The 27,346-nt window shown below is 40.7% G+C and overlaps 1 protein-coding gene and 1 long non-coding RNA gene across 3 annotated transcripts; one reads left to right on the top strand and one right to left on the bottom strand.

The window, feature by feature from the left end:
- Positions 1 to 1,293: 1,293 nt before the first annotated feature.
- Positions 1,294 to 10,688, top strand: LOC145716518 (uncharacterized). Its single transcript, XR_014139220.1, has 2 exons — positions 1,294 to 1,355; positions 2,568 to 10,688. It is a non-coding gene; the product is annotated as an uncharacterized LOC145716518 (long non-coding RNA).
- On the bottom strand, positions 5,159 to 26,486 carry KBTBD2 (kelch repeat and BTB domain containing 2). Of its 2 annotated transcripts, XM_081800303.1 has the most exons (5): positions 26,177 to 26,486; positions 20,062 to 20,214; positions 14,054 to 14,566; positions 10,520 to 10,685; positions 5,159 to 7,883 (listed from the first exon to the last, which is right to left on the bottom strand). In XM_081800303.1, the coding sequence occupies exons 3-5, from the start codon at positions 14,221 to 14,223 to the stop codon at positions 6,348 to 6,350; spliced, it is 1,872 nt and encodes a 623-aa protein (XP_081656429.1). In that variant the 5' UTR covers positions 14,224 to 14,566; positions 20,062 to 20,214; positions 26,177 to 26,486; the 3' UTR covers positions 5,159 to 6,347. The 2 variants fall into 2 exon arrangements, with proteins under 2 accessions (XP_081656429.1, XP_081656430.1); XM_081800304.1 differs by lacking the exon at positions 20,062 to 20,214.
- Between the last annotated feature and the right edge of the window lie 860 nt (positions 26,487 to 27,346).

Genomic DNA, 27,346 nt, shown 5'->3' with positions numbered 1-27,346 from the left:
TTTCTGTGAGAGAAAAAAGTGTACTGGTATTTTGATAGGGATTGCACTGAATCTGTAGATCAATTCGGAGAGAATTTCCATCTTAACAATATTGATTCTTTCAATCCATGAACATGCTCTCTCTCTCTCTCCATTTTATGTCTTCTTCAATCTCAGCAATGTTGTGTAGTTATCAGTGTATATCTTACACACCTTTTGTTAAATTTATTCCTAATTTTGTTATGTCATTGCTAATGAATTTTTATAGTTGATAGTACATAAAATACAGCTGATTTTTGTTGTTGTTGTTTTTTATAAAGATTTTTATTTAGGGGCGCCTGGGTGGCTCAGTTGGTTAAGCGACTGCCTTCGGCTCAGGTCATGATCCTGGGGTCCCGGGATCGAGTCCCGCATCGGGCTCCCTGCTCAGCAGGGAGTCTGCTTCTCCCTCTGACCCTCCTCCCTCTCATGCTCTCTGTCTCTCATTCTCTCTCTCGCAAATAAATAAATAAAATCCTTAAAAAAAAAAAAAAGATTTTTATTTATTTATTTATTTGACAGAGAGAGACACAGCGAGAGAGGGAACACAAGCAGAGGGAGTGGGAGAGGGAGAAGCAGGCTTCCCACCGAGCAGGGAGCCCGATGCGAGGCTCGATCCCAGGACTCTGGGATCGTGACCTGAGCCGAAGGCAGACGCTTAACGACTGAGCCACCCAGGCGCCCCTGAATTTTGTTTTTATGTATTGATCTTGTAACCTTGCTTAAGGATACTTGCTACATTATTATAATTGTTGTTTTTCATTCTAAGCTGTATGCCTTTTCCATTTCTTGCCTTATTGCCTTGACTGGTACAATTCCACATAGAAGTGATGAAAGCAGGCATTCTTGTCTAGTTCCTGATCTTTTTTAAGATTATTTATTTATTTATTTATTTGACAGAGAGAGATACAGCGAGAGAGGGAATAAACACAAGCAGGGGGAGTGGGAGAGGGAGAAGCAGGCTTCCCGCAGAGCAAATCCCAGGACCCCGGGATCATGACCTGAGCTGAAGGCAGACGCCCAATGACTGAGCCACCCAGGCACCCCTAGTTCCTGATCTTAGGGGGAAAGTTTTCAGTCTTTCACCATTAAGTATATTAGCTCTGCATTTTTTATAGATGTTCTTTATCAGGTTGAGCAAATTTCCTTCTCTAATTTGCTGAGTTTTTATCATAAATGGATATTGGATTTTATCAAATAATTTTTGTGTTTCCTGAGATGATATGATTCTTCTCCTTTATTCTGCTAATGTGGTTATATTATGTGATTTTCAAATGTAAAACCAACCTTTCATTCCTGGGATAACACCTACTTGGTCAAATCCTTTTTATATGTTGGTAAGTGTTTTCTTCTTTTTTTTTCTTTTTTAAATGCCAGCTCATTTGATGTTAATTTATTTGATAAATCCTTTCTCTGTAGTGTCAGAGATACTCCACTACGAATTACTACAATCCCAAAATAGTGGCCTGGATGCAAATTCCCTTTGTGCCTATACACTCTTCCGTATAGATTTTATTTTGTGTAAGCCCTTGCCCTCACAGCAGTGGTGAAGACAATCAAAACAAGTAACTATAAGAATTTGAGGAGTATTAGACAATATTGGGTACAAACTGTGATTTAAATAAAGGGAACCCAGGGTAGAATTTTTTTAAGCAACCTAAAGGAAATTACTTGACATGTAAATTGAATTTAGCCGGGGTTACTGTAGCATTTACCATCCAAACAGGAACATTTTTAAAAGTCAAAGGGAAAACAAGTATAAAATAGGATGTATGGTTACCTTAGATCTAATCAAAGGAGAGGAGTGTTTGAGACAGATAAAAACATATGTGAGAGGACTAGGTCTATTAAAATAACTAAAAATCTCCATTTAGTGAGTTTGTAAGGAAGGAAGCCAGAAAAGTAAGGAGAAATCAGATTCTAAAAGCCCTGTAAATCAGAAAGGACCTTGGACTCCCATTCCAAGGACAATAAAAGTTCTAAGCAAAAACATGACATAATTGTTAGAAAAAGATTATGTTGATTGCAGTGTGAGCAAAAAAGGGTATCAAGCAGAGATGATTTAGGGGAGAAATGGAGAGTTGGGTATGGGTTTTTGGAGTCATGAGATGTTCTCTGATAGTGTAACTGCATGACTATGAATATAAAGACCACTGAATTGTTTGGTATGTGAATTACAGCTCAATAAAGCTATTTTTTGTTTTGTTTTGTTTTAAGGAGATTTAGGAAATTAAGTTCTCCAGGTGAGATGATAGGGGCTCTGGATTAATGTTAGAAAGGAGGAGTTCAAGAGATATTTAAGAGAATCTGTAAGGCCTTGTGACTCACAGGGTATGGAGGTGAGGGAGAGGGGAAAAATCAAAATAACTTCCAAGATTCTGGCTTAAGCTGCAGGATGGGTGACGGTGCTGTTTACTGACAGAACCTGAACCAGACACGTGTGAGATGGGGGTGGGGAAGATCTTAAGACATGTTGAATCTGAGATAACTTTGAGACATTTAAGTTGGATTATCTGTTTTGGACTGTGTCTCCCCCCCCCCCTCCCCAGATTCATTTGCTGAAACTCTCATCTCAATGTGATGGTATTGGGAAGTAACTCGGTCATGAGGATGGAGCCCTCATGATCTCATGAGTATCCTTCTAAGAGGAGGCCAGAGAGCTTGCTCAATCTTTTTCTGCCACATGAGGATACAAGCAGCCGGCAGCCTATATAGCCCAGAAGAGAGTCTCACCAGAACGCGACCATGCTGGCACGCTGATCTCAAGACTTCCAGTCTCCAGAACTGTGAGAAACAAATTTCTGTTCTTTATAAGCCACCTAGTCAATGGCACGTTGTTTTAGCGACCCAAGCTAAGATAACATCCAAGTCTGGCTCTCAGGTGAAGGTCTAGACCAAAGGAAATCAATTTAAGTCATTGAAATAAACAGCATCGTTTAAGGCATGTGAATACAAGATCAAGATTTAAGAGATGCTGGGCGCCTGGGTGGCTCAGTTGTTGAGCGTCTGCCTTCGGCTCGGGTCATGGTCCCAGGGTCCTGGGATCGAGTCCCACGTCGGGCTCCCTGCTCCGCGGGAAGCCTGCTTCTCCCTCTCCCACTCCCCCTGCTTGTGTTCCTTCTCTCGCTGTGTCTCTGTCAAATAAATTTAAAAAAAATCTAAAAAAAAAAAAAGATTTAAGAGATGCTTAGAGGTGAAATCAGCATCTGAGTAAAGACCCCAGAGGTAGGGGAAAAAACCAGGGGAGCATAATGTCACAAGTCCAGTTTAGAGTCTTTCAAATGAAGTATTCAGCAGTGTAACGTACTATTGTGTCAAGACAAGCAAAGTGGATTCTGAACTTAAAAGTTGCAGTGGAGTGATAACCAATCTCACATGGGTTCATTGGTAAATGTTGAGATGGGGTTTGTCCAACAGTTCAGGCAAGGAATTAGCTTTTGAAGGGGAAAAGAAGGAAGGGGGTTGAGGAGAAAAAGACTGTTTAAAAAAAAAAAAAGGTTTGGTCATATCTAAAGAAAGGAAAGGACCCATTTAGAGAAGTTGAAGATAGTGAAGGAACGTGAAGGCTGTGTAAGAATCAGGGAGGACTGCTTCAAGTTCAAGGTTTGGGTAGAGTCCGGGAGTCTGTATTTCAGTTCCTGACAGGATGCTGATGCACAAGCCAGTTTGGGAGCCAGGGTAATCACAGAGCAGACTTTGTAAGGAGCTTGGAAAGGATGCTATCTTTAATACAGATCCTGGATTCTTGTATTTTCTGAGGAGGAGGAAGGACTTGTAGTGGGGGCAGGTACAGATTCGGTGATGCAGTTCAGCAAGTTTTCCCTGTCATTTTTCCCTGTGAAATAATCTGCTAATAGAGTTGGGGAAGGTGAAGATTTCATAAGACTGTTCAGATTGCCTTGAACAACGAAGGAGAGCGTGCTCCTGTTGAGGACGTAGTTGAGGACGGGGACCGCCGATTCTGTAGTGGCGCCGACCTGTGTCCTCGTATGGTTTTCCGTAGCCGTGCTCAGCGGCCCAACACGGTCAGAGGCGGACCGAGCTGAACTCAGCCGAGATTCGGGTTTGGCCACACAGTTCTAAAATAATGACAATAAGGGAGTCTAGGATCTTGCCAAGAGTGGCAGAAGTATTAAGAGGGCAGATCTAAGCTGGACGGAGAGCTAAGTGAAGAAAAAAAGGTGACTCCTAGTGGAACTCCTAATGAGAACAGAGAGTTTGGTATATTGGGTTTGACTACTTCAAACTCAAGGCCTTTATGTAAGACCAACTTTTGTTGATTTTTATCACCAGCTATGCTACACTGTAGGGGGATGCAGCTGCATAGAAGAAAATCCCTGCCCTCAAAAACATCGATCATTTTGTAGAAGAGAGTGCCAGTAGGATCACGGAGTAGAATGATCGGTACAACCAACAGATCAAGGTCAAAGGTACTAAAGATGTGTGAGAAGGCACTCTCTTCAGCACAGGCTAAGAGGTGGTATCAGGGAAGCATTCATTTAAAAACTCCCCAAGTAGATCCTAAATACAAAGGACAGCTAAGGGTAGAACAGGGACAGACCACTGTGAGTAGAGCAGTAGCACAGGCAAGGACAGCAAAGTAGAGCAAAAGCCTATTAGTAGTTAAAGTTCATAGGAAAATAATATAAGCTAAGGCTGTAAAAGTAATTTAAAGTCAAATTACTGACAAGAATTTGGGGCTTGAGTCAGGAGGCAGTGAGAGGCAGTTGAAGTTTGTGAACGTGACTAAGACGTGCTCCAGGAAGACTGGCAAACCAGAAGGAAATGCCTAACCCAACGGCTCTCGATGGGACTGCACGGAAGAACCACCCGTAGTGCTTTGAAAGACACTTGATGGGTCCACCCACCAGAAACTGTGGTTCATTTTGTTGGGATGAGGCTCCGGCATTTCAAAGTACTCCAGAGGATCTTAATCCGGGGCTAGGGTTGAAAGGTATTGTCTCTTCTGAGTAGTTGATGTTGATACAGAAAGGCTCAAACCAGACGGTGAGTAATAAAGGAAAGCCAAATATATGTATGTGTCAAATTCTGGGAAAGCAAACACCTGTAACAAGCTAAAGTGACCCAGTAAAACTAAAAAAGCACACCATGACACCATCCCATCACAAAAGAAGACAGCTACTGAATATATACAATTTATTTAATAAATTAATGTCATTCAAAATACAGTGCCAGAACATTATGCAGTTGAACATGCTAGTAATGTTGGTCATGAAGCACCTGTGCTCATGTTGATGGGCGGCGCCCCGCTACTGCTAGTGGTTCCTGGGATTAATGCCAGAGCAGCACTAATGGTCTGCTCGTGTGCACGGCTAGTGCAGAGAATTCCTGAACAGTTCACCTTCCTACTCCTACCCCCACACGCACACAACAGGTGAAAAAAACAAAACTGAAAAAACACACCCTGACAGCTAATGGAGATCTATACGCAATCACTCTACAGTAATGCTTGTTATTAAATTAAGATGTAATGACCTGGGTAACCCACTCTAAATCTTTACGATGGAGAAATACAACAGCAGCAGGTAGTTATATGCATGAGCCAATGTTAATGTAATACAGAAAGTGGAGGCATTTACGGATTAAAGCTCCACACAGACCCGCACAACAAGGGACCAGCAATTCTTATTGCAAGCCCAGCAACTGAAGTCCACACCTGGTAAATGACCAGCTGATTGGAAGACCTGTATTCTAGATAGACAAGTATAAGTTAGTGAAGAGAGAATACATGCACCTAATAGTATAGTTAGACTGATCCTGCAGTCATAGCTTTCCCTGTGCAATACCATAAAATGGAAGATCTTCCTCAACTATAGGATTTTGACATTTCTATACCAACATGGACACTAGTGTTAAGTGCAGCTGAATTAATTACACTGAAAAAAACCATATTCCAGGACTTCAGAACAGAAGCACGGGAATGAAATACATATACTAAAATAAACCTCGGCACAATTTGCGATATACCACACTAGGAACAGGAAACTACTTTTAATAAGTGAACTTTTTGAACTGTACATAACACAGGGCTAACAATGTTATTAGATAATCCAGATTCTTATGCTCTCATGATACACGTAAAAGTTTCTCAATTATTGGATAATCTATTTCATATTATGGAAGCATAGCTTTCTGTAAGACTCACTGATAATATATTATACTGATGCAAATATTAAGTAGGGCATAAAAATAAAATTTATCAAAGATAGATTTTTATGTACTCATATTTAGTCCTCTCATAGCCTCTCTTGTTTAGCAGAGAAAATGACCAAGCACATAAACCAGGCGTGCACCCCCCAAGTCGTCGACTATACAGGTGGTAGGGCGACCATCTCTCCATCCAGTTCAAACTCCTCGGTCCCATCCGGTGAAAAAAGGTAAGTTGGTGGCTTCCATGGAGACTCTTCAAGGCAGGATGGATAAAGTTTCCCCACAGTGCACCGAAAATCTCTGCCTAAGTCCCACAGTACACGTTCGGATATATGCTGCCGCAGAGACCACCGGTCAAGTTCCAGGTCATACTGGTAGGTGACATATTTCGCTCTCTCGTTTAAGTGGGTTTCTCGCATAAACACACACAGAGAATCTGAGATCACAACAGCTCTAACACAGGGGTCTGAGTACCTCTTGGCAGGGATGTTGGCTGCCATTTTCCACTCATTTTTATTCACATCGTAAATCTCCACAGTTACCGAAGACCCGTCTACAGTGCCAGAGGGGAGTCTTATGCCAGAATTGGTAGCAATGTGCAACCCTCCAATATAGAAGATTTTATCACCGAAAGCCGCAGCCGAAGCAAAAGACCTGCTGGTCTGTCTCATGGCCATTTCTACCCATGAATCAGACCTGGGAAAGTAACAGTACATGAGGTTCAGTGTCATCACATAAATGCAGTCATGAACCACGACTGCCGCGCTCCACTGCCAAGCACAAGGCAGAGGGCTTACCATTGTCCACTCATCCTTCTCCGTGTCGTATCTTTCCACGGTCCTCCGATTAAGTTCTCCACCTACACTGTCGCCCCCAATTGCATAGATATAGCCTTCACAGCAAACCAAGGATGGCTTTATGCGGACAAAAAGCATCGGGGTCTTTGGAAACCAGGTATTTTGCTGTGCATCAAACCAGTAAAAGCAGTTCACAGTTCTGAAGGCAGTCTGAAGTTTGCTTGTTTTACTGTGATTTGTTTTTGTGTTTTTCAGAGGAACCTGACCCCCTGCTATATAGATGTCATTATCGGGAGTTACAACAGTCCCAACCTTATGCAAATCAGCTGGTGGGCTGCACAGCTTGTAAACTTTTTCTGCTTGGGGGCTGTAACAGACAGAAGAGTAAAGACTACAAGGATTTTCTGAAGATGCTTCAATGAAAATCATCATCTCCTCTTTAGTCATTCCAAGTCTTGGTTTGAAAAACTTGGGCATAGACTTATACAGACCTTGAACCACGACAGACTTGTCATTGGGCGGCAGGCCTTGAAACCAAGCTCTCTGTGTTACTTCGGAAAGTGCATCAATTCGGATTTGGCTAAGAACTGAAGACAAATACTGGGATCGTGATTCCGTGTTGTACTCTAGCCACAGCATAGCAGCTTCTCGAACTGTCTCCTCCTTTTCAACATTTAAATTGTCACTACTGAGGATGTCTATCAGTAGGTCATGTGAGAGCTGCATGAAAGCTTCCTGGTGATACACAGCAGTGAACTTGTGCTCTACCATTCTTTTAGCACTTTGCTTTAATTCTTCACAACTGAACAGATCGGCAAAACTCAACAATCGCACACAGTTCTCTGCATTTATTTTTTTAATTAAGTATTCTCGACAACGTTGTAATACATCTTCTACCTAAAATGGGGAAAGGTTGATAAAGACAAATTTTACTTTTATGTAAAATACAAGTATTATTAATCAGATCCCCCTATAGTTTCTATTTTTAGATATGTATGCTTGGGCAAAGAGATAATGCCTTCCAGTAATAATTAGAAGACTATGCATAGTTCTGCATATCTACTACTTGTCCAGTGGCCTACTTAAGTGCCCTATTTAGGAACTAATAGTGTAACATTAAATAGGCTCTTAAAAATAAATGGTCTTAAAGGAAAAGTATAGAAATTTATGCATAAGTTCTATACTTTTCTAGGCTTTAAAAAATATGTAATTGAAAAAAAATGGAAACAGTGTAAATCACAGTACATAAATGATTACCATTTATCTTTTTTTTTTTTTTTAAGATTTTATTTGACAGAGACACAGCGAGAGAGGGAATACAAGCAGGGGGAGTGGGAGAAGCATGCTTCCCGCCGAGCAGGGAGCCTGATAGCAGACGCTTAGACTGAGCCACCCAGGTGCCCCCATCATTATAAATTTTTTATCATAAATGATTACTGTTGAGTAGCCGGAATCTGGTTTCTCAACATCGACAAGATAGTACTATAAAACAAGAAAACCAGGTACAATGACTACTTATGTGCCTTTCTTATCTAGAGAAATAATGTCACCAAAGGAATAAATACATTTATAATGCAGTTATAAATTACCTACATTTAAATGACCCACCTTAGCCATTCTGTTTCCTAGATTTTTTTCTTACGAAGGAAAAGTAGATCTCAGCTGAAATCAGAAGTGCTCCCTACTCTACTTATTCAACACCACAGCAAGCTAACTAGAAGCAGTTTACAGTGAGAAGTCAGGGTGCTTAGACTGGATGGTCAGTAAGTAGACAGCCTTAGGCAGCTTCACTTCTCTAAGCCTCAGCTTTCTCTTGTATACAATGGGGAGATCCTTACCAAGGATTATAATAAGAATTAGATGATATCTATATATCTGTAGATATAAAGTATTACACCTAACCTAAATAATATATGAGAATAGTATCAGGCATATAAAAACATTTATCATTTTCAGTGGTTAATACGGAAAATTATGTTGGTAGTCACAAAAAGCCTGGCTTGTCATCCCAGGCTTGTCAGGACAGCCCAGTCCAAGAGAGTCCTGTTTTGCATTTGGTATGTATATGCATACAGAGTTCATTAACATGGTAGGAAAAGAGTTCAAAGGAACAGTATCACTATTTACAGGAATAAAGTACTCTGGAATCCAAATTTCTTAAAATTCCTCAATTTTTTAAGCAATTCTAAAAAATACCTGCTTTGAGTTTCTGGCTCTAAAAAACATACTGAAAACTTAAACTACGGAAAGACAGTGCATACTGTAGGCATTTCCTCCTTTCACGTTTGGATTTAAGTTATGAATGCCTTTAATTCTAAAGCACCAGGAAGCTACTATGGCCCTCAATTTCCCCATAGTTGTAGGTACAGTAGGACACTGTATAATTTTATAGGGAAGATGAGAGTACAGAATAAAAGGAAAAAAGCTATATAAAGCATGGACTGAGTTCTGATTCCCAGAATTTCACCCAGGTGTTGGCAATCAGTGTCATTCATACTCAATGTAGCACACATTTATGAAGCACCTAACTAGGTATCATGACCTGTTCTCCCCAAATATAACCTTTAGTCTCAAGGTTCTCCCCTCAGAGAAATTTTGTTTCTGAAATACACACTGTTACTTCAAAACAAGAGAAAGGAATGACGAAAATATTTTTTATATTCCTCTTAAAAATTTTTTTAAATGGTGAGGGGAAAATAGAGTAAAATAGTTTATCTGTAAATGGATCAATGATCACTTTTTTAGTTTAAATAGTTCTCCTTAGTATTAGTAGCTCAAGGGCGCCTGGGTGGCTCAGTTGGTTAAGCGACTGCCTTCGGCTCAGGTCATGATCCCAGGGTCCTGGGATAGAGTCCCACATCGGGCTCTCGGCTCAGCAGGAAGCCTGCTTCTCCCTCTCCCACTCCCCCTGCTTGTGTTCCTGCTCTTGCTGTCTCTGTCAAATAAATAAATAAAATCTTAAAAAAAAAAGTAGCTCAGTATGGTCACATGGCTATTATAAATAGTTAAAGTTTGATAATTTCCATAAGAATCTTCAAATTTTTTGTGAAAAGTAATACCATCAAATATTAATGTATCTCAGGCTCTAGCAAAAAAAAACAAAACAAAACTGAAGCACTTAAATTTAATAAACACTTAAAAATTACTTTTACTTGAAATCCAAATTCTCAAGTATATTAGAATATGAAACCAGTATGAAATTTTCACCCATCTTTTAATTAAGTTCCCATCGTAAAGCTAAAGTAGTTTACTGACTGATCAAATCCTACTGTTTTTCCCTTATACATTTTTAAATTTATTTATTTAAGGAATCTTTACACCAACATGGGGCCTGAACCCAGGACCCCAACATCAAGAGCTGCCCGTGCTTCCAACTGAGCCAGCCAGGCACCCTCCCCTGTACATTTTAAGGAAAACTTACCTTCTAAATTTTGCAATAAGAAAATTATATAGATGTAAGACAACACTGATGAAACCATGTCTCTTGAAACAATAAACCACAGTTTATGTATATAATAGGAAAAGCTGCTTACCTGCAGGAAGCAAGCGGTTTCATAAAGCTGTTCTACAGTGCTGTCATTTATTGCCAAGTTACCCGTGTATGCGTAAGCTATTATTATCTGTAAGGTGGCTGCATCCACATTCCTCAGGTGCACGTGTGTCTGTTTGCTTTCACTGAGTCCACTCATGAACATGGCCCTACCGGAGAGAGAGAGAAAAAACAAAGCTTATGCGTTTAGTGTAAAACCAACGTAGACGTAAGAAGGAAAACTAGACAACATGGATGTTTATTTAGAGGATTTGCTGAAGAACATGTTATAGGGAAAGCTTTTGAGGGAGACAACAAAAAAGCATAATTCAGTGCCAAAGATATACCAAACTATTCCATTATGCCATTCTGAGTGAAAACATGAAAATTCATTACTCTTTATATTCATACAATAGAATACTATTCAGCAATAAAAAGGAACTAAGTATTGATGCGTACTACAACACAGATGAACCTCCAAAACACACTCCGTGAAAGAAGCCAGAAACAAAGACCACCTATTGTAGGATTCCATCTGTATGAAATGTGCCCCCCAAAAAACAAATATAGAGACAGAAGAGAGATTAGAAGCTACCCAGGACTGTGGGTAAGAATGGTGAGTGTCTGTAAAAGGGCACAAAGGTGAGTGAAATGTTTCAAATTAGATGGTAGAGATGGTTATGCATCTCTGTAAATATACTAAAATTCACTTAATTATACATTTAAGATGGGTGGATTTTGTGATATGTAAATTGTAACTCAATAAAGGTATTAAAAATGTCATTCGCTCAAATGATTTCCTAAAACTATACAGGGTAGTTTCCTAAAAGTCTATTATACGCCAAAGGCGGCAACTGGTGGTGTACAGAATACAAAGTAGAACACCCATGTACAGGTGAGAGACAAAAAAAAACAATGCAAAGAATAATGACTGCATGCATACAAGAGAAAGATCTGTATGGGATCAAAAGTGGGTATCACAACAGCACTAGCTTAGGCCCCTATGGGACAAGACGAGGAAAGCCATCAATAGGGATCAACTAAGGAATCAGGGCAGAACATGACCATTTTTTCCAGGGCATAAGGGCTCACACAGGAGACTGGAAAGGTGAGTGGCAGTCAGATCACAGAGGCTTTCAAAGAGACCTAGGAGTCTGAGCTTTTTCTTATGGTGCAGAACACTAAAGGGTTTGTGTATGGATTTATCAGCATGATAACATGTATTTTAGGATGACCACTCTACTGACAGACCTCAAGGGCCAAAGGCTGGAGATGGGGAAACAGACTATGAGTCTACTGCAATAATCTACAGCAGGAATAACAACAACCTGCCCCAGGGCGGCAGAAATGGATACAAAAGCTATCACAATGAATCAAGATCTGGTGATTTTCTGAACATAGGAAATGGAAGAGAGTAGATAGGAAAATAAAGCCACATTGTTTATTTTCAAGTTAAGTGCCTGAAAAAATACTGCTAGTCACTGAGAGAAAGGAAGGTCAAGGAACTGCAAGGTCAAGTTAATCCTGGAAAAAGGGGGAGTTAAATTTTGGATATATTTAAGACAAAAAAATAATACAATAATCAATTAAGTATTTAATATTACTGAAACTCTAGAGAAGGTCAAGCGTTAATACAGTAGGCTATGAATTATTTACAAAGTGACGTGTTAAAGCTGAGTAAGTTATCTGAGGGGGACTAAAAAACTCAAATGCACCTAGAATCCCAATGACCAACCTGAGGCAAAGTTCAATTAGGATAAAAAAAGAAAAAAGAATAAGAGAAGGTTGTCCTTATTCCTCCTTCTGAGCTACACCAGTGACTACCTAATTGCTACCTAATTGCTTTTGTGGTGTTTGTTACCCTTGATTCCACAGTTTTTGACACCCCACCTCTCTTGTCCTAAGTAGCATGGTACTGGACTGTAGCTTCTTACTTCTCTGATGAATCTTTCTTGATTTTTGCTCAGATCATGATCCTGGGATTGAGCCCCCACACTGGGCTCTGCGCTCAGCAGGGAGTCTGCTGGAGATTCTCTCTGCCCCTCCCCGCTTCGTGCTCGCGCACACGCGTGCTCTAATAAATAAAAATCTTTAAAAGGGGAGAGCTAGTAAGCCTAGGTATTGACTCAATCTATAACCTCCAATTTCTAATAGATCCGAAAAAGAAACTGACCATCACAATCATTTGGGAAGCTCTTAAACATAAAAACTCTGAAACTCTAACCCAGACCCACTGAATCAGAATTTCTAGGTTTGAAATCCAAGAATCTCTGTGGAAGCACTTGAGGAGTCTGATGATCAACCAAGTTTTAGAACCACTGTTTGCAAATATGCTAAGCTTTCTAAGAAAATCAATGTCTGAAATTGCATGAAAAATCCACAGCTTAACCTGAAACAATTGCAGGCATAGCAAAGATAATTAGTATTTGGGCCTCAGCTGCTACAATCATCACGAGATGTGTTACATTAAGAAATGCAACATTTCTACAACCTTCATGTATGTTAACCTTAAAAAGTCAACATTAAACCTGTCCTGTCTATAGTTGTCACTAAAGAACAGCAGAAATTAACTTTCACTGCTGATGTCCACTTACGGCCAATAATATTTGTGGTAGGATTATACTGATCCACATTTAACTCATCTTTATTTACCCCGTCCCTTTCAGATATTAAGTAAAAATTCAACCTAAGGGCAGACCATAAATAAAAGAATTTCTATGCTTTGCTTCTATTCCTCTTATGAAACGAATAAAGAGAAACCTACCTAAAAAGATTGAAAGTTGCAGATCATAAAAATGTAAAGTTACACTTTATTTGTTATTACAAATAAGTCAGCTTCTAAATTCTAAGGCACAGAGAACAATGTTATTAATTACTAAATAATGAAATCTGGCAAGGAGTCTGGTAAGGCTAAAAGGTATAAATGATAACAATAACCAAGAATGAGAAAAACATTTTTGCAAAGGAAATAAAGTCCTTAACATGTCTGAATAGCAATCATGATCCTCTGAGAGTTATTACTGAGCCTAATTCCATCTGTCAACAATGACTACTTTTCTAAATGTAGTATTTTAAAATAAACAGTAAATAAAAATTTTCTCTTTTAATCTTTTTGCCTCCCCATAATTAAAACTTTACCTGAGTTAATTTCAACAAATTTCTTATATTTAAACCTTTGTAAAAACGTCTTTCACCTGTCCTTTACATGCAAGGAAGTGATGTGGCAAGCACTACGCCACTGGAATAGAAAAGTTAAGCAAAACATTAAGACATCTATTTTTTTTAACTTAAATGTTCAAAAGGGGGCGCCTGGGTGGCTCAGTCGTTAAGCGTCTGCCTTCGGCTCAGGTCATGGTCCCAGGGTCCTGGGATTGAGCCCCGCATCGGGCTCCCTGTGGCGAGATGCCTGCTTCTCCCTCTCCCACTCCCCCTGCTTGTGTTCCTGCTCTCGCTCTCTGTCAAATAAATAAAATCTTAAAAAAAATAAGCTAACATTCTGCATTTGAAATTACAAATCAAGCAAGATTAAAGTACTTACCTAAAATAAGAGCTACATGTTGCAAGAACCATCTTATGACAAGGGAATTCAGTGCCCTCAACAATTAACACTATGTCAGTAAACAACTGCTGTTCATAAAACAGTTTTAACTGTTCCAACAAGGACACAGCATATTCAGTATTGATCTGCCTCTCGTCTGGAGTGGACATGACTGTATTCCATTAATATCTCCCAGAACAGATTGGAAAAGTCAGTCTTACTGATGGAAGGTCAAGTGAATGCTTCAGAAATAAAAAAAGGAGAAACTCTGCGTGCTGTTATCTGCAGCATTCAGAATCAAGACTGACACATTCGCTAATGAACAGTATCTTGTTATATGCTTAGAATCACTCCTAGGTCATCCTGTGTTAATTAGGTTCTTCCGTTCTTCAACACGGTCTACAGCCGTCTTGCTCAAATTTGCAATTGTTGTGCAGCTCATGAGTTAAAGAGAGTAACACACGAGGTAGATTTTGTGGTGACATCCTATGTTCTGTGAATCCTCTGGAGTAACTAAAAAAAAAAAAAAAAAAAAAGGTCAGAGTATCTAAGCCAGTACATTTTTAGTGATACAGTGCTTAAAATGGCAAATTTAAATATAAATTATATTTATTTGAAGTTCAACTACAGACATTACCATAAAAATGAAACATGAGAAAAGGGACATTTTAAAGTCTGTTACATTTAAAATAAAAAAGATTGAAGAAAATTAACATTTAACAAATTAACTTTTTGCCTTCTCTTCAAAATATAAACATTCTAGAAAATACGGAGCACATCAATAAGCATATATTTTTAGTTATTTAGAAATAAGGAATTTAAATTACCAGCAAAGCCAAACAAGTTCTTTGTTTAGTGGCAATACAGGACCATAATTTAAGAGGTGGGGAAAAAAAAAAACAAAAAAACCCTTTCTCTTGCACAGAGAATCTCATTTTGGGGATATATTCTAAATGTACTTACAAAGCTTTTGTATTTAATTTAAATTACTTAAACCATATGGTAAATAGGTTCCATTAGTTTATTTCCAAAGTATACACTATGTTTTTTATATGTGTAGTTCCGTCCAGTAAGGGAAGTATATGCAATATATCTTTGTACAGTGGTTCCTTCCTAGAAATCATTTTGAGTATACAATTTTACTGGAAAAAGGAAAAACTTTTTTTTTTTTTTTAAATATTTTATTTATTTGAGAGAGAGAATGAGAGAGAGAGAGAGCACAAGAGGAAGTAGTGGGAGAGGGAGAAGCACACTCCCTGCTGAGCAGGGAGACTGATGCGGGACTCGATCCTGGGACTCCAGGATCATGACCTGAGCCGAAGGCAGCCGCTTAACCAACTGAGCCACCCAGGTGCCCCAGGAAAAACTTTTTTAAACTAAACATGATAGAGAGACATGTGTTCCTATATGGAAGACTCCATATTATATAAATATGAATGCTCTCCAAAATGTGTAAATTTAATACCAATCCAACCTAAACCCTATTTGCAGAAGATTCATCTAGAAGAATGCAGAGAAGTTGCCAGGATTTTTGAAGGGAAGGGAGGGCAAGTTTTTCCTCATGACTCTTATCAAATATTAAAATGTCTTACAAATCTACAATAAGCCCAAGTAAATATAAGAAATTAGATATGATAAACACTGGCATTTTAAAATGGAAGATTGGCTTATTTCAACAAATAACGTTGGAACAACTCGCTAACCACTTGAGAGGGAAAAAAAACCCTAGGTTTTAGCTATATTGCATACCATTCATTAAAAGAAATTCCAGTTGAATTAAAATTTAAATTTTATTTGGAAATCAGTAATTACAACATAAGGCAAAGGAGTTACAAATCAGGAAAAGAGGTAAAACCCATACAGAATTACTAAACAGCTAAAAACTATCACTTCTTTTCTAATTAGATGACTCTTAGTTCCCATGATCAGAAAATCAAGTACTACTCACATGAAACCTATAAATAATACCATGATTGGAACCATTAACACTTTTTCTCACAAAGCATCTCCCATATGTCAAAGAGAAGATCACATTGTACTTCCTGCCAAACTATACTATTACACAAACTGCTAACTTGATATACACTGTCAAATTTCCAGCCAACTTAACTCTGAATGTAACTAAAACAGGTGCAAAGGCAGAGTGAGACTTTGGGTCATTTAAGGTAATGACTTTGCTCTTCCAGATCTCAAAGTTACACTATAAATCTAATCTACTACTACAACCTCTAAGGCTAGTAATACCTAAAATCACTGGCTATTTTCACTTATCAATGATGCAAGATCCATTGTTAATAAGGGTGTGGGAAAATAAGTATTCTTACACAGGAGTGTAAGCCAATTCATACCTACAAGCCCTTACTCAAAACCCTTAGAGCTAGATATGTTCTGGAATTTAGAAATTTTCAGGTTTTATAGACGTAATGTGGTATATATATCATGTATTACAGGACTCTCTCAAGAAGTCAGGAGCAGCACTCCATAATTGAACATATTACTATCTTTGCTGTGGGAAATATGAACAGTGTGAAAATAATACTGGAAATAGCCTCATGTTACTTCAGGTTGAGTTTTGTTAGTTTTTCTTAAAACTTGATTTTAAGAGCTTTCTGAATTTCAGAATTGCAAATGAACTACTACAGAAAGCATAGTATCTGGCACTGTAAATACTGAATGTCTCAATCTATCAATTCTACCTCTAGAAATTTATCTTACAGAAATGCATGCATTGATAAACTGAAAGTCCTAACCTTAGCTGTAAGACCCAAAATTGTCATCCATATTTAAACCAGGTGACAGGAACTGGCAGCTAGAGCCAGGATTGATTTGGATCACACTGCTAGACCCCAGAATTCCTTGCAGACTAGCTGTACAGGCTCCCTCTGGTCATTTCTTTAACTTCATACTATGACTTGATTTTTTTGTAGTGACTTGACTTTTTGCTGTGACTTTTTAAGGCCCCATTTAATTTGTTATGTTGGGGTTTTGCTAGATTTTTTTTTTAATCATACCCATGAAACCATACTAAAACAAGTGAAGTCTGCTTTTACAAAATTACACGGTGAGCCAACTTTATGTAATACTCATTATGACTGCTTTATGCACCCCTATTTCCCACTCCTTACTTTGTAATCTAGGGTTCATCCTCTTCCTGATAAGGTAATTTTTATTTACGATATCTGAACACTAAAATAGGCATAAAAGTAAGGCATTTAGATATCAAGTAACTCAGCTTAATAATTTAAACAGATCTGTATCTAGTACAATTCAAAATAAAGCTGGCACTTCTAAGAGTATAGACTTCAAAATATATTAACTAAAAACGTGAAAAGGTGCAAAGTTTAAAATGATCAACAACCTTCAAATGCCCATAACATGAACATTTACTATAACAAGATTCCTTCTCTCCCAAAAACAACTTGAAATATCCTAAAAATATTTCAAAGTCTGTACCGTATTACTTAATCACCAGTGATCTGACATACTTTATGAATTTTCTCTTAACACATTAATCACATACCATTCTATGTCATACCTAAAATTAGCTTCAAAATAAGTCACACATCCTGTTATCTGCAAAATTTAGCACCTACAGACTAATTCCCAGGTATCAAGAAATTATTTAATTTTCTATCACAAATTAATGGCTACTTAAATTTAACTCAACAAATGTTTACTGAGTATTCATTAAATGCTGGTCATTGTACTGTAAGTACTCAGACTGAGAGTTGCCAACCACTAGAGCTCCAAAACACCATATGCATTTATTACTATAGACTACAGCCCAAACCATGATTATCATTTAAAAAGTTTTAAAAACCAGTTATTCTAGACAAAAGCTAAAAAGGCGGCAGCAAATAGGTGAAATAATTTGGGTATAAGAAACGTTTCTCTTAAAATCTAGCTGTCTTGGGACTCCTGGGTGGCTCAGTCAGTTGAGCATCTGCCTTCGGCTCAGGTCGTGATCCCAGGGTCCTGGGATCGAATCCCGCATCGGGCCCCTTGCTCAGCGGGAAGCCTGCTTCTCCCTCTGCCTCTGCCGCTCCCCCTGCTTGTGTGCTCTCTATCAAATAAATAAAATCTGAAAAAAGAAAAACCAAACAAACCTAGCTGTCTTGGTGTTTCATTTCCAAGCCTCTGATAACACAAGAACAGGAAATTTTATTCCTTATCATAAGAAAAACTGTGATACAAGTAAAATGAGCAAAGGACGTAGCTGGGGGCGCCTGGGTGGCTCAGTTGGTTAAGCGACTGCCTTCGGCTCGGGTCATGATCCTGGAGTCCCAGGATCGAGTCCCGCATCGGGCTCCCTGCTCGGCAGGGAGTCTGCTTCTCCCTCTGACCCTCCTCCCTCTCATGTGCTCTCTCTCTCTCACTCTCTCTGTCTCAAATAAATAAATAAAATCTTTAAAAAAAAAAAGGACGTAGCTGGCACTTGGCTCCACTCCGAACAGCGGTTCACGCTGCAGGAAAAGGAAAAACTTACTGAAGACCTTTTTAAGCCTTCTGAATTTTATTAATATATGCAATGATTATCTAATTTAAAAAATAAACTTTTGGGGCGCCTGGGTGGCTCAGTTGGTTAAGCGGCTGCCTTCGGCTCAGGTCATGATCCTGGGGTCCTGGGACTGAGCCCCGCATCAGGCTCCCTGCTCCGCAGGAAGCCTGCTTCTCCCTCTCCCTCTGCCTGCCTCTCTGCCTACTTGTTCTCTCTCTCTCTCTCTGTCAAATAAATAAATAAAATCCTTAAAAAATAAATAAATAAAAATAAAAAATAAAAAATAAACTTTTAAAGAGTATACTACTTTCGGGCGCCTGGGTGGCTCAGTTGGTTAAGCGACTGCCTTTGGCTCAGGTCATGATCCTGGAGTCCCGGGATCGAGTCCCGCATCGGGCTCCCTGCTCGGCAGGGAGTCAGCTTCTCCCTCTGACCCTCCTCCCTCTCATGCTCTCTGTCTCTCATTCTCTCTGTTTCAAATAAATAAATAAAATCTTTAAAAAAAAAAAAAAAAGAGTATACTACTTTCTTTTCTTATCACAAAGACAAAATATTCTAGAGGCGGGGCGCGTGGGAGGCTCAGTAGTTAAGCATCTGCCTTCCACTCAGGTCATGATCCCAGGTCCTGGGATCGAGCCCCACATTGGGCTCCCTGCTCAGTGGAAAGCGTGCTTCTCCCTCTCCCACTCCCCCTGCTTGTGTTCCCTCTCTCGCTGTGTCTCTGTCAAATAAATAAAATCTTTTAAAAATATATATATTCCAGAGGCTTTGCAAGCTATAAAGTCTCTGTCCCAAATGCTTAACTCTGTTGTAGCCTCAGAGCAACAAGACAGTATGTAAACAAATGGACATACTGTGTTTCAGTAAAACTTATTTCCAAAAACAGGCTGCAGGCCACATGCACCAATCTCTGCTTCAGACTGCTTCTTGATCAAATATTAAGAGTCTGTGATTAAAATGCATAACTCAAGTTGTTTTTCCTTAGAATATTTTCCCTTTAGATCACAAAAACAGAGGAAAAGCATAAGCCTTAAATGCTTAAAAGTTGATCTTAATCTAACCTGTATATATTCCACTTTTCTTTTCAACTAAAATATTTTAACAACTGTTAACTAATCACACAACTAAATGCTTTCCCCACCGACTGCAGGTTCAGTGGATTTCTGAAACACTTTCTCTTTTATGTAGTGTGAGTACCCTTTATTAAGGTTAAAAACACAAAGGACATTCCTCTACAAGATAATCTGTTGAAAAAAAAATGAGAAAAAACTATTATAGAATCAAAAACACAGGGGCACCTGGGTGGCTCAGTCGTTATGCGTCTGCCTTCCGCTCAGGTCATGATCCCAGGGTCCTGGGATAGAGCCCCAAGTCAGGCTCTCTGCTCAGCAGGGAGCCTGCTTCTCCCTCTGCCTGCCACTCCCCCTGCTTGTGCTCTCTCTCTCTCTCCCTGTCAAATAAATAAATAAAATAATTTAAGAAAAAAAAAAGAATCAAAAACACAACCTACTGGGGCACCTGGGTGGCTCAGTTGGTTAAGCGGCTGCCTTCGGCTCAGGTCATGATCTCAGGGTCCCGGGATTGAGCCCCGCATTGGGCTCCCTGCTCAGCGGGGAGCCTGCTTCTCCCTCTTGCTCTGCCTGCGCACGCGCTCTCTCTCGCTCTGTCAAATAAATAAATAAAAATCTTAAAAAAAACTATAACCAAAACACAACCTATTTTCCATTTTATCAACTCCAATAATAACTACATACATCTGAAAAACACAAGATGTATAAGAGACAATTTTTGTGTAAAGAGATAGGCTTTAAAATGCTGTATTTTAAAGCTGGTCATTAAAATATTAGAACATATTCCACAATGAAAACTGTCAACTAGAGTAATAATTAAATGGGAGTTGTACAAACACAATATAATGAAATTCAGAATCTAATAAAGTGCAATGTACTTTGATATAAAAACTATGGATATTCTAACTTCTTTTTCTAAGATATGAGCTCAAGTCAATGTTTTCTACTGATCTGCTTGATGGCAGAGAATAACAGCATTGATAAGGTTAGAATGCCATATACAGGATGAGATCCTTTCTTCTATACTCTACCCACTGACTTTCTGTAAAATATTAGGGGACAATGTCCAACTTATTTTTATTTTATTTTTTTAAAGATTTTCATTTATTTATTTGACAGAGAGATAGAGACAGAGAACAAGTAGGCAGAGAGGCAGGCAGAGGGAGAGGGAGAAGCAGACTCCTCGCTGAGCAGGGAACCAGACTTGGGTGCTCTATCCCAGGACCCTGGGATCATGACCTGAGCCGAAGGCAGCCGCTTAACCAACTGAGCCACCCAGGCGCCCCTGTCCAACTTATTTTTAAATCTAAGGGCTACCTATGTCAAAAGAAGGCTACCCTGGGGGGCTCAGTCGTTAAGCGTCTGCCTTTGGCCCATAATTTATAAATTATGATTGAAAGAAAAAAAAAGCAAAAATTTTGGTTTTAATACATTTTTTTCCTCTACTGAGTTCTACCACACAAAATAGTTTCAAAACAAACAACGCTACTGAGTGATCAGGATTAAATCAGTCAGCAATCCAGATTAATATATACAATTCTATTTAAAAATCTGAAACACCTCTTATGGGAACTTATTCCAACATGTTTTCCTCAAATAATCAATAGCAATACTACAAAAAAGGTGCTTAAGTCCCCAGGCTTTGCAAGCCAAAATATGACCAAAACTGTGTCTACAAAGAAAATCTACACAAAGCAAATACTGTTAATAGACACAATTAAAGAATAGTAACGGGGCGCCTGGGTGGCTCAGTTGGTTGGGCGACTGCCTTCGGCTCAGGTCATGATCCCAGGGTCCTGGGATCGAGTCCCGCATCGGGCTCCCGGCTCAGCGGGAGGCCTGCTTCTCCCTCTCCCACTTCCCCTGCTTGTGTTCCTGCTCTCGCTGTCTCTGTCAAATAAATAAATAAAATCTTTAAAAAAAAAAAAAATAGTAACAATAAATTGTATATTTATTTTATAGATCCTGAACATTGATATTAAAGAGAAACCAAGATTAACTGGAGAAAGGCATGAAAGGTTGAAATTTTAGGGGCACCTGGGTGGCTCAGTCATTAAGCGACTGTCTTCAGCTCAGGTCACGATCCCAGGGTCCCGGGATCGAGCCCCGCATAGGGCTCCCTGCTCCGCGGGAAGCCTGCTTCTCCCTCTCCCACGCCCCCTGCTTGTGTTCCCTCTCTTGCTGTGTCTCTCTCTGTCAAATAAATAAATAAAACCTTTAAAAAAAAAAAAAAAGGTTGAAATGTTAAAAAATAATTCCAAACACTCTTAAAGATTTCAGAGGTTGATGGCAGTGGATTTTATTGGGGGGGAGGTGTCTTAATTTCACTTTGAAACCTGGTTTTTAATCCCACAGGTGTGTCATTTGTAGTACCCTTCCACTGAGTAGCTACAGAAACACAAATAGAAGCAAAGCAAGCTTTTCCAATGTTAACCAGGCAAAACCTAGAAGATCAAGGAAAGAATAAAGTATTAAATAACCACTGAATGTAAAAATGAGATTGATTAGCAATTAACTGAGCTGTGTATGTTAAACGAAATAAAAAGATGGGAAGGAGGTTGCCAACAAGGACTGCACAGAAATTACATAAAGGATGAAGTAATGATAGGAAAGGCAGTGGACTGTAGGTCATCACCTGCACGAAGCACTTCCCAGTTGCATATTATTAACTTAGATAGTGCTGTATCTTTCTTTTTTTTTTACTATGTTATGTTAATAACCATACATTACATCATTAGTTTCTGATACAGTGCTGCATCTTTCAATGCCACAAACGCCAATACAGAAGCTAGAAAACTTTTCTTGGAAAGGATCCAAGGCGTTCAGAATGTCAAGTTATTGCCAAAAAATTAAGAACATGAACTGTGGAGCTGTGAAAGCCCAATTCTTCAACTTACTAAATGTGTGACCTTTTGTTAAGTTATTTACTTTCTGTGCTACAGTATGCTAATCTGTAAAATGGAAGATAAAAATAGAACTCTTCTCAATGAGTTGATTAAATGAATTTCATAAAGATCTTAGGACCAGTGCCTGACACATCACACTACTACCTAAACATCTGCAGTTGGATTTATTGATGCACTCACTGGCCAGGCTTTTTGTGGCACTTTCCCAACTCCTCAATCTCCACACCTGTACCAGGTCCAGGCGTCCCAATTACAAGGTCTCATCACTCAAACACAGTTCTCTTTACCCTGGGTGAAAGGGATCTTAGACATTCATTCAAGGGTTTAGGGAGTATTTTGATGGTACAAATCAATGAAACAAACCGGCTCAACAAAGACTAATCTTGAAAGGGCTGATGCCAGTGCAAAAAAAAAAACAACTAAAGGAGAACCAGGAAGCATCAGTGACAAAACAAACATTGTTCATATCAATGAAGTGATAGGTTTCTCCGTAGGGACAAAATATTGGTGCCAGTGAGTTTGCTTTCAAGTTATCAAAACCATCCTGACAGTTGAGAATGTTTGGAAAACTATGGTCTTTAGATTGACTGCCAACCATTACACAAACAGAATTTTTTGGAGTTGTGACAAACATCAATTAAAAAACAAACACCTTGCCTTCTGAAGAATTTATCAAGTTTGATAATTTCAGTATAGCTTCCCCTACTCTAACCAAATTCAGACCTCAGGTCTATTCCTATGCTCTTCATTTCCAACCACACTGAAAAGTCTACAGGGCTCCATCAAGTAAATTCAGATCACAAATATAAGCTTCTGTACTACGTTATGATTAGTAAGTTATTTCACTTTAAAACAAAATAAACAGGAACAACAAAATACTAAATGACTATAAAGGAAATGCCACCTGTGACAGTAATCCTATGAGTATAGTATGTCCTTTTATTTTGGATATTACTTTTCGTTTTTTCCTCTCAGCTCTGTAGTGAGCTGAGAAAGAAAGCAAGCTGGAGAGGGGTGCCTGGGGGGCTCAGTCGTTAAGCGTCTGCCTTTGGCCCAGGTCATGATCCCAGCGTCCTGGGATCAAGCCCCACATTGGGCTCTCTGCTCAGCGGGAAGCCTGCTTCTCCCTCTCCCACTCCCCCTGCCCCTGTTCCCTCTCTCCCTGTGTCTGTCAAATAAATAAATAAAATCTTTAAAAAAAAAAAAAAAAAAAGGAAAGAAAGCTGGAGAAATACAGGCTAAAGCAAAACTGACATTAACGTTCTCACTGGGATTTCACTTTCCACCAAGTCAATGATTTTTTCAATCACAACAGCAGAAGAAAGTATTTCCCAGACATTCAAACATGTGGTCATTAAGGGCACAGCCAGTTAACAATGATTACAACTACTGAAGTTTTTCAGTTTCTTCCAAAAAAGAAAAGTAAACTGAGGAATATTTAGAATCCTTTGCCTACCATGGAAGCTACTGCATGTCACCACTTGCCAGAAGTATGGAAGTGGAGCAAAGAAAGCCAAGAATTTTAAAAGCTTCTCTCATTAAATTACATTTTCTCCAAATCTACAACAATCCCTTCTCCCCACACTGAGGAAATCTAGGTACTGCGAATTCCTGGCAAGGGAACCAGAAGTAATCTCCAAATATTTAAAAAATTACTCGCAATCAACCTGTCATTTCTAATACTGAGTTACTTAAATATTACTTGTTCTATTCAAACTCCACAAAACTGAAAATGATAAGATTGAGATATAATGAAGTTGTTCAACATTTTCATTCATGACTGTAGGACAAATCCTTTTTCCTGGTCTTAGGAAGCTGGGCAATGAGAAAAACAACTCTTGTCTAAATAAACGTGTAAAATCTTTTGGCTTTTCAGACTACATTCAAATTTCTAGAAATTCAATGTTCAATGTTTGAATCTTATGGGATAGCTCATTATTTCCATTAACCAGGAGAAAGAAAATCTACATTATTGTGTGGATTTAAGGAACTATGACATTGCTATTCCCACCCACTTCTTTATAGGTCCCATGAATAAAGTTAACAGATTTTATGCATCCTATGAGAGCAACCAAAAAGGGGAGAAGAGTTGTAACACTTTAAACTCTTCCTACAAAATTCCGTGTAGAGAAAATAGCACTAGGTGAAAAAGTGTGGACTATAAGGCATGCTCAACAGAAACGTCATAGTCCTGGTATAGTTTACCGACAGACTTCTTGAGGATTTCAGGACCCAAACTAAAAGGATTTCAATTAGCACTAGACCAACGAGAAAGATCAAAGTGAAGAAGTAAGCTTAACATTAGTTAGCAGCCAGATGAAAAGAACAGCAAAATTCCACATCATCAAGACTAGAAAAAAACGGATGGGTCTGACTTTTCAACTTACTTTAGGTCAGGAAAAAAAAAAAAAAAACCCTTCTGAAAAAACGTTACCAAAGGTTAACTAAAGTAAGTCACAATCTAAAGAGATTGGAAGTCCATATTACCCAAATTCAAGCAAAAATTCACAACTCAGAGGGAAGGAGAAAAAAAAAATCCACCCCCGTTAACTAGTTGCCTCAATATAAGAAAACGTAATTTTGGTTAGACCACATTGCTGATAGGGTTTTGTTTCTGAATGCCTGAATGCTCAGTGAGCCAGACGTTCAGATTCATGTATAAACAACACGTGACCAGTCCTGTACCCTACAATTTTTATAAGGCTAAATGATATAGAAGATAAACACTACATACAAACATGCCCTTTTAAAGTTAATTTTACATTTTGGATTTTCTGTTTTCACTTGAAGGGACCAGGGTGGTAGCGGACAATTGTAGGGATCTGTAGCCCATGAAGTGTGTATTCCTCTCCCTTTGAGGTCGCTGTAAAACAAGACCTTAGATCGCTAAATTTGGGGGTTGGGGGGGGAGGACGTTAACTCAGAATAACTGCTCCAAATCAAACCAAGAGATATTCTTTTAACTTCACGGTTTGTCAATTCATGGAGAGGAGGAGGTGGTCGAGTTCAAATAAGTTAACGATTTCACAGTCTAAAGTAAACACGTACACAATTTTGTTTCAAAGGGTAGCTTCTGCTTTCTTTTTAAAATCGTTAGATCATAATGGGATCTCTGTTCATCTACACATCGCCTGCTTACTTCAGATGTACCGGGAAAGAAAAAGAAAAAAAAAAAAATGCAAGGAAGGGCTTGCCCTTCTCCGGCCCACCATCTCGCGAACCCGTCGCAAGGCGTTAAGGGAAAAGGCTTTATTTTAGCAAGGGCGGGCGCCAGCAGGGGCCAGGACGCCGCCCGGGAAACCCACGGCCGCGGAGGCGCCCGGGGGGCCGGGGCCGGAAAGGGCCCCGCCAGCGGCGTACCCCGCCGCCGCTGCCCCACACACCAGCCCGGCGCCGGGCTGCGGAGGGGCCGCCACGGGGTCCGGAGGGCGGCGCCGGCTGCCCTCGCCCCTCCCCCGCCCGTGGCGGAAGCGTCTCGGGTTTGAAAGATGCCGCCGCCGCCGCCCCCCCACGCCCTCCCCGCCCGCGGAGCCACAAAGGGCCGAGCCCCCTCCCACTGCTGTCCTCTTTCCCCTATTCCTCCACAGGTCCTCGCGGGCTCCCCCCAACCGCCCCTCCCTCTCGCCCGGCGCTGGCGACGCCTGCTCACCGTGTCCCCAGGTCCCGAGGATTGGGATCCGGCGCGGCCGGCGGCCCCCGGAAACACTGGGCCCCTCGGGCGCGGCGGCGGGGGCGTGGCCCTCCCGCCGAGGCCAGGGCCGGGGTCTCGCCTCCGCCTCCCCCGAGGAAGCCTGGCGCCGCCGCCTCGTCTTCCTTCCGGCTTCCCCTCGCGCCCTCCCTCGGTCGGTCCGTCCTGCGCGGAAAGCAGCGTCCTCTGCGGGCGCCGCCGCACGTTCCTCAGGGCCCGACAACCGCCAGACTCCTCCCCCGGGAGCCGCGCCGCCGGGCCGCGAGACGCCCGGCTCGCCGCTCCCGCCCCGCCCCCGCGGCGCGCGCTCGCCCCCTTCGCGGGCCCCTTCCGCGGCCCGGGAACGCGCGGGCAGCGGACCGTGGACCAGCCTTCGCCAGGTTTCAATTCCCGCCGATCGCGCCCGCCTAGCGGAACAAGCGGCAGTTTTGCAGTTTCCCGGGTTCTTGAGACCCCCCCCTCCTTCTCCCGCCCTTACCCTAGCTTCCCCCGCCCTTTTCCTTTGCTGGATCCCACCGGAAAGCCAAAACAATTGGGTCCGCGCAAGCGCGAAAAAGGAAGCGGAAAGAGGAGGGAGGGGGCGGCACGAGGTGACGGGGAGGCGCTTTTGGAGGGGTTTCCCGGAGAAGGTCAGCAGATAGCCCGCGGAGGGCGCGTGCGCGGCGAGGTGGTCGCCACCCCGAGACGAGCGGGCTTGGGGCGCCGGAGGGTTCAGGCTTAGCCTGGCGAAGGGAGAGCCTTTAGAAATTCAATGCTAGGAAACCCAGACACCAAAGCACCAAATCTTATGCCGTAGGCTGTTTTCTTCCCCCTTGAAATACAGAAATGTTCGGGCTGGGTAAGGAATTGGGAATGAGAAGGGCTGGACATCAGACCACGGGAAGGAGGGGAGATGATGGGTGGCTGAGTGGGCTTTGTCTCCTCAGTCCCTGCTCTCCAAAACGCGCTTTCCACTCTCAACATGTTCGGCTTTCCCAGTCTCATCTGGAAGGGCTTCTGTCCCGGTCTTTCAAGGCCAAGGAAAACCTCAAAGCGGCACCTGAAAGGGCCTGCATTTCGGGAGAGGGAACAGTTGTCAGGGTGCGGGGGGAGCAGCTGTATATGAATCCCTTAGATAGGTTTGTACTGCAT

This window comes from Leptonychotes weddellii, chromosome 12, assembly GCF_054177405.1.
Source record: "Leptonychotes weddellii isolate Sample4059 chromosome 12, ASM5417740v2, whole genome shotgun sequence".
Lineage (NCBI taxonomy): Eukaryota > Metazoa > Chordata > Mammalia > Carnivora > Phocidae > Leptonychotes > Leptonychotes weddellii.
This window is presented reverse-complemented; position numbering and strand designations above follow the sequence as displayed.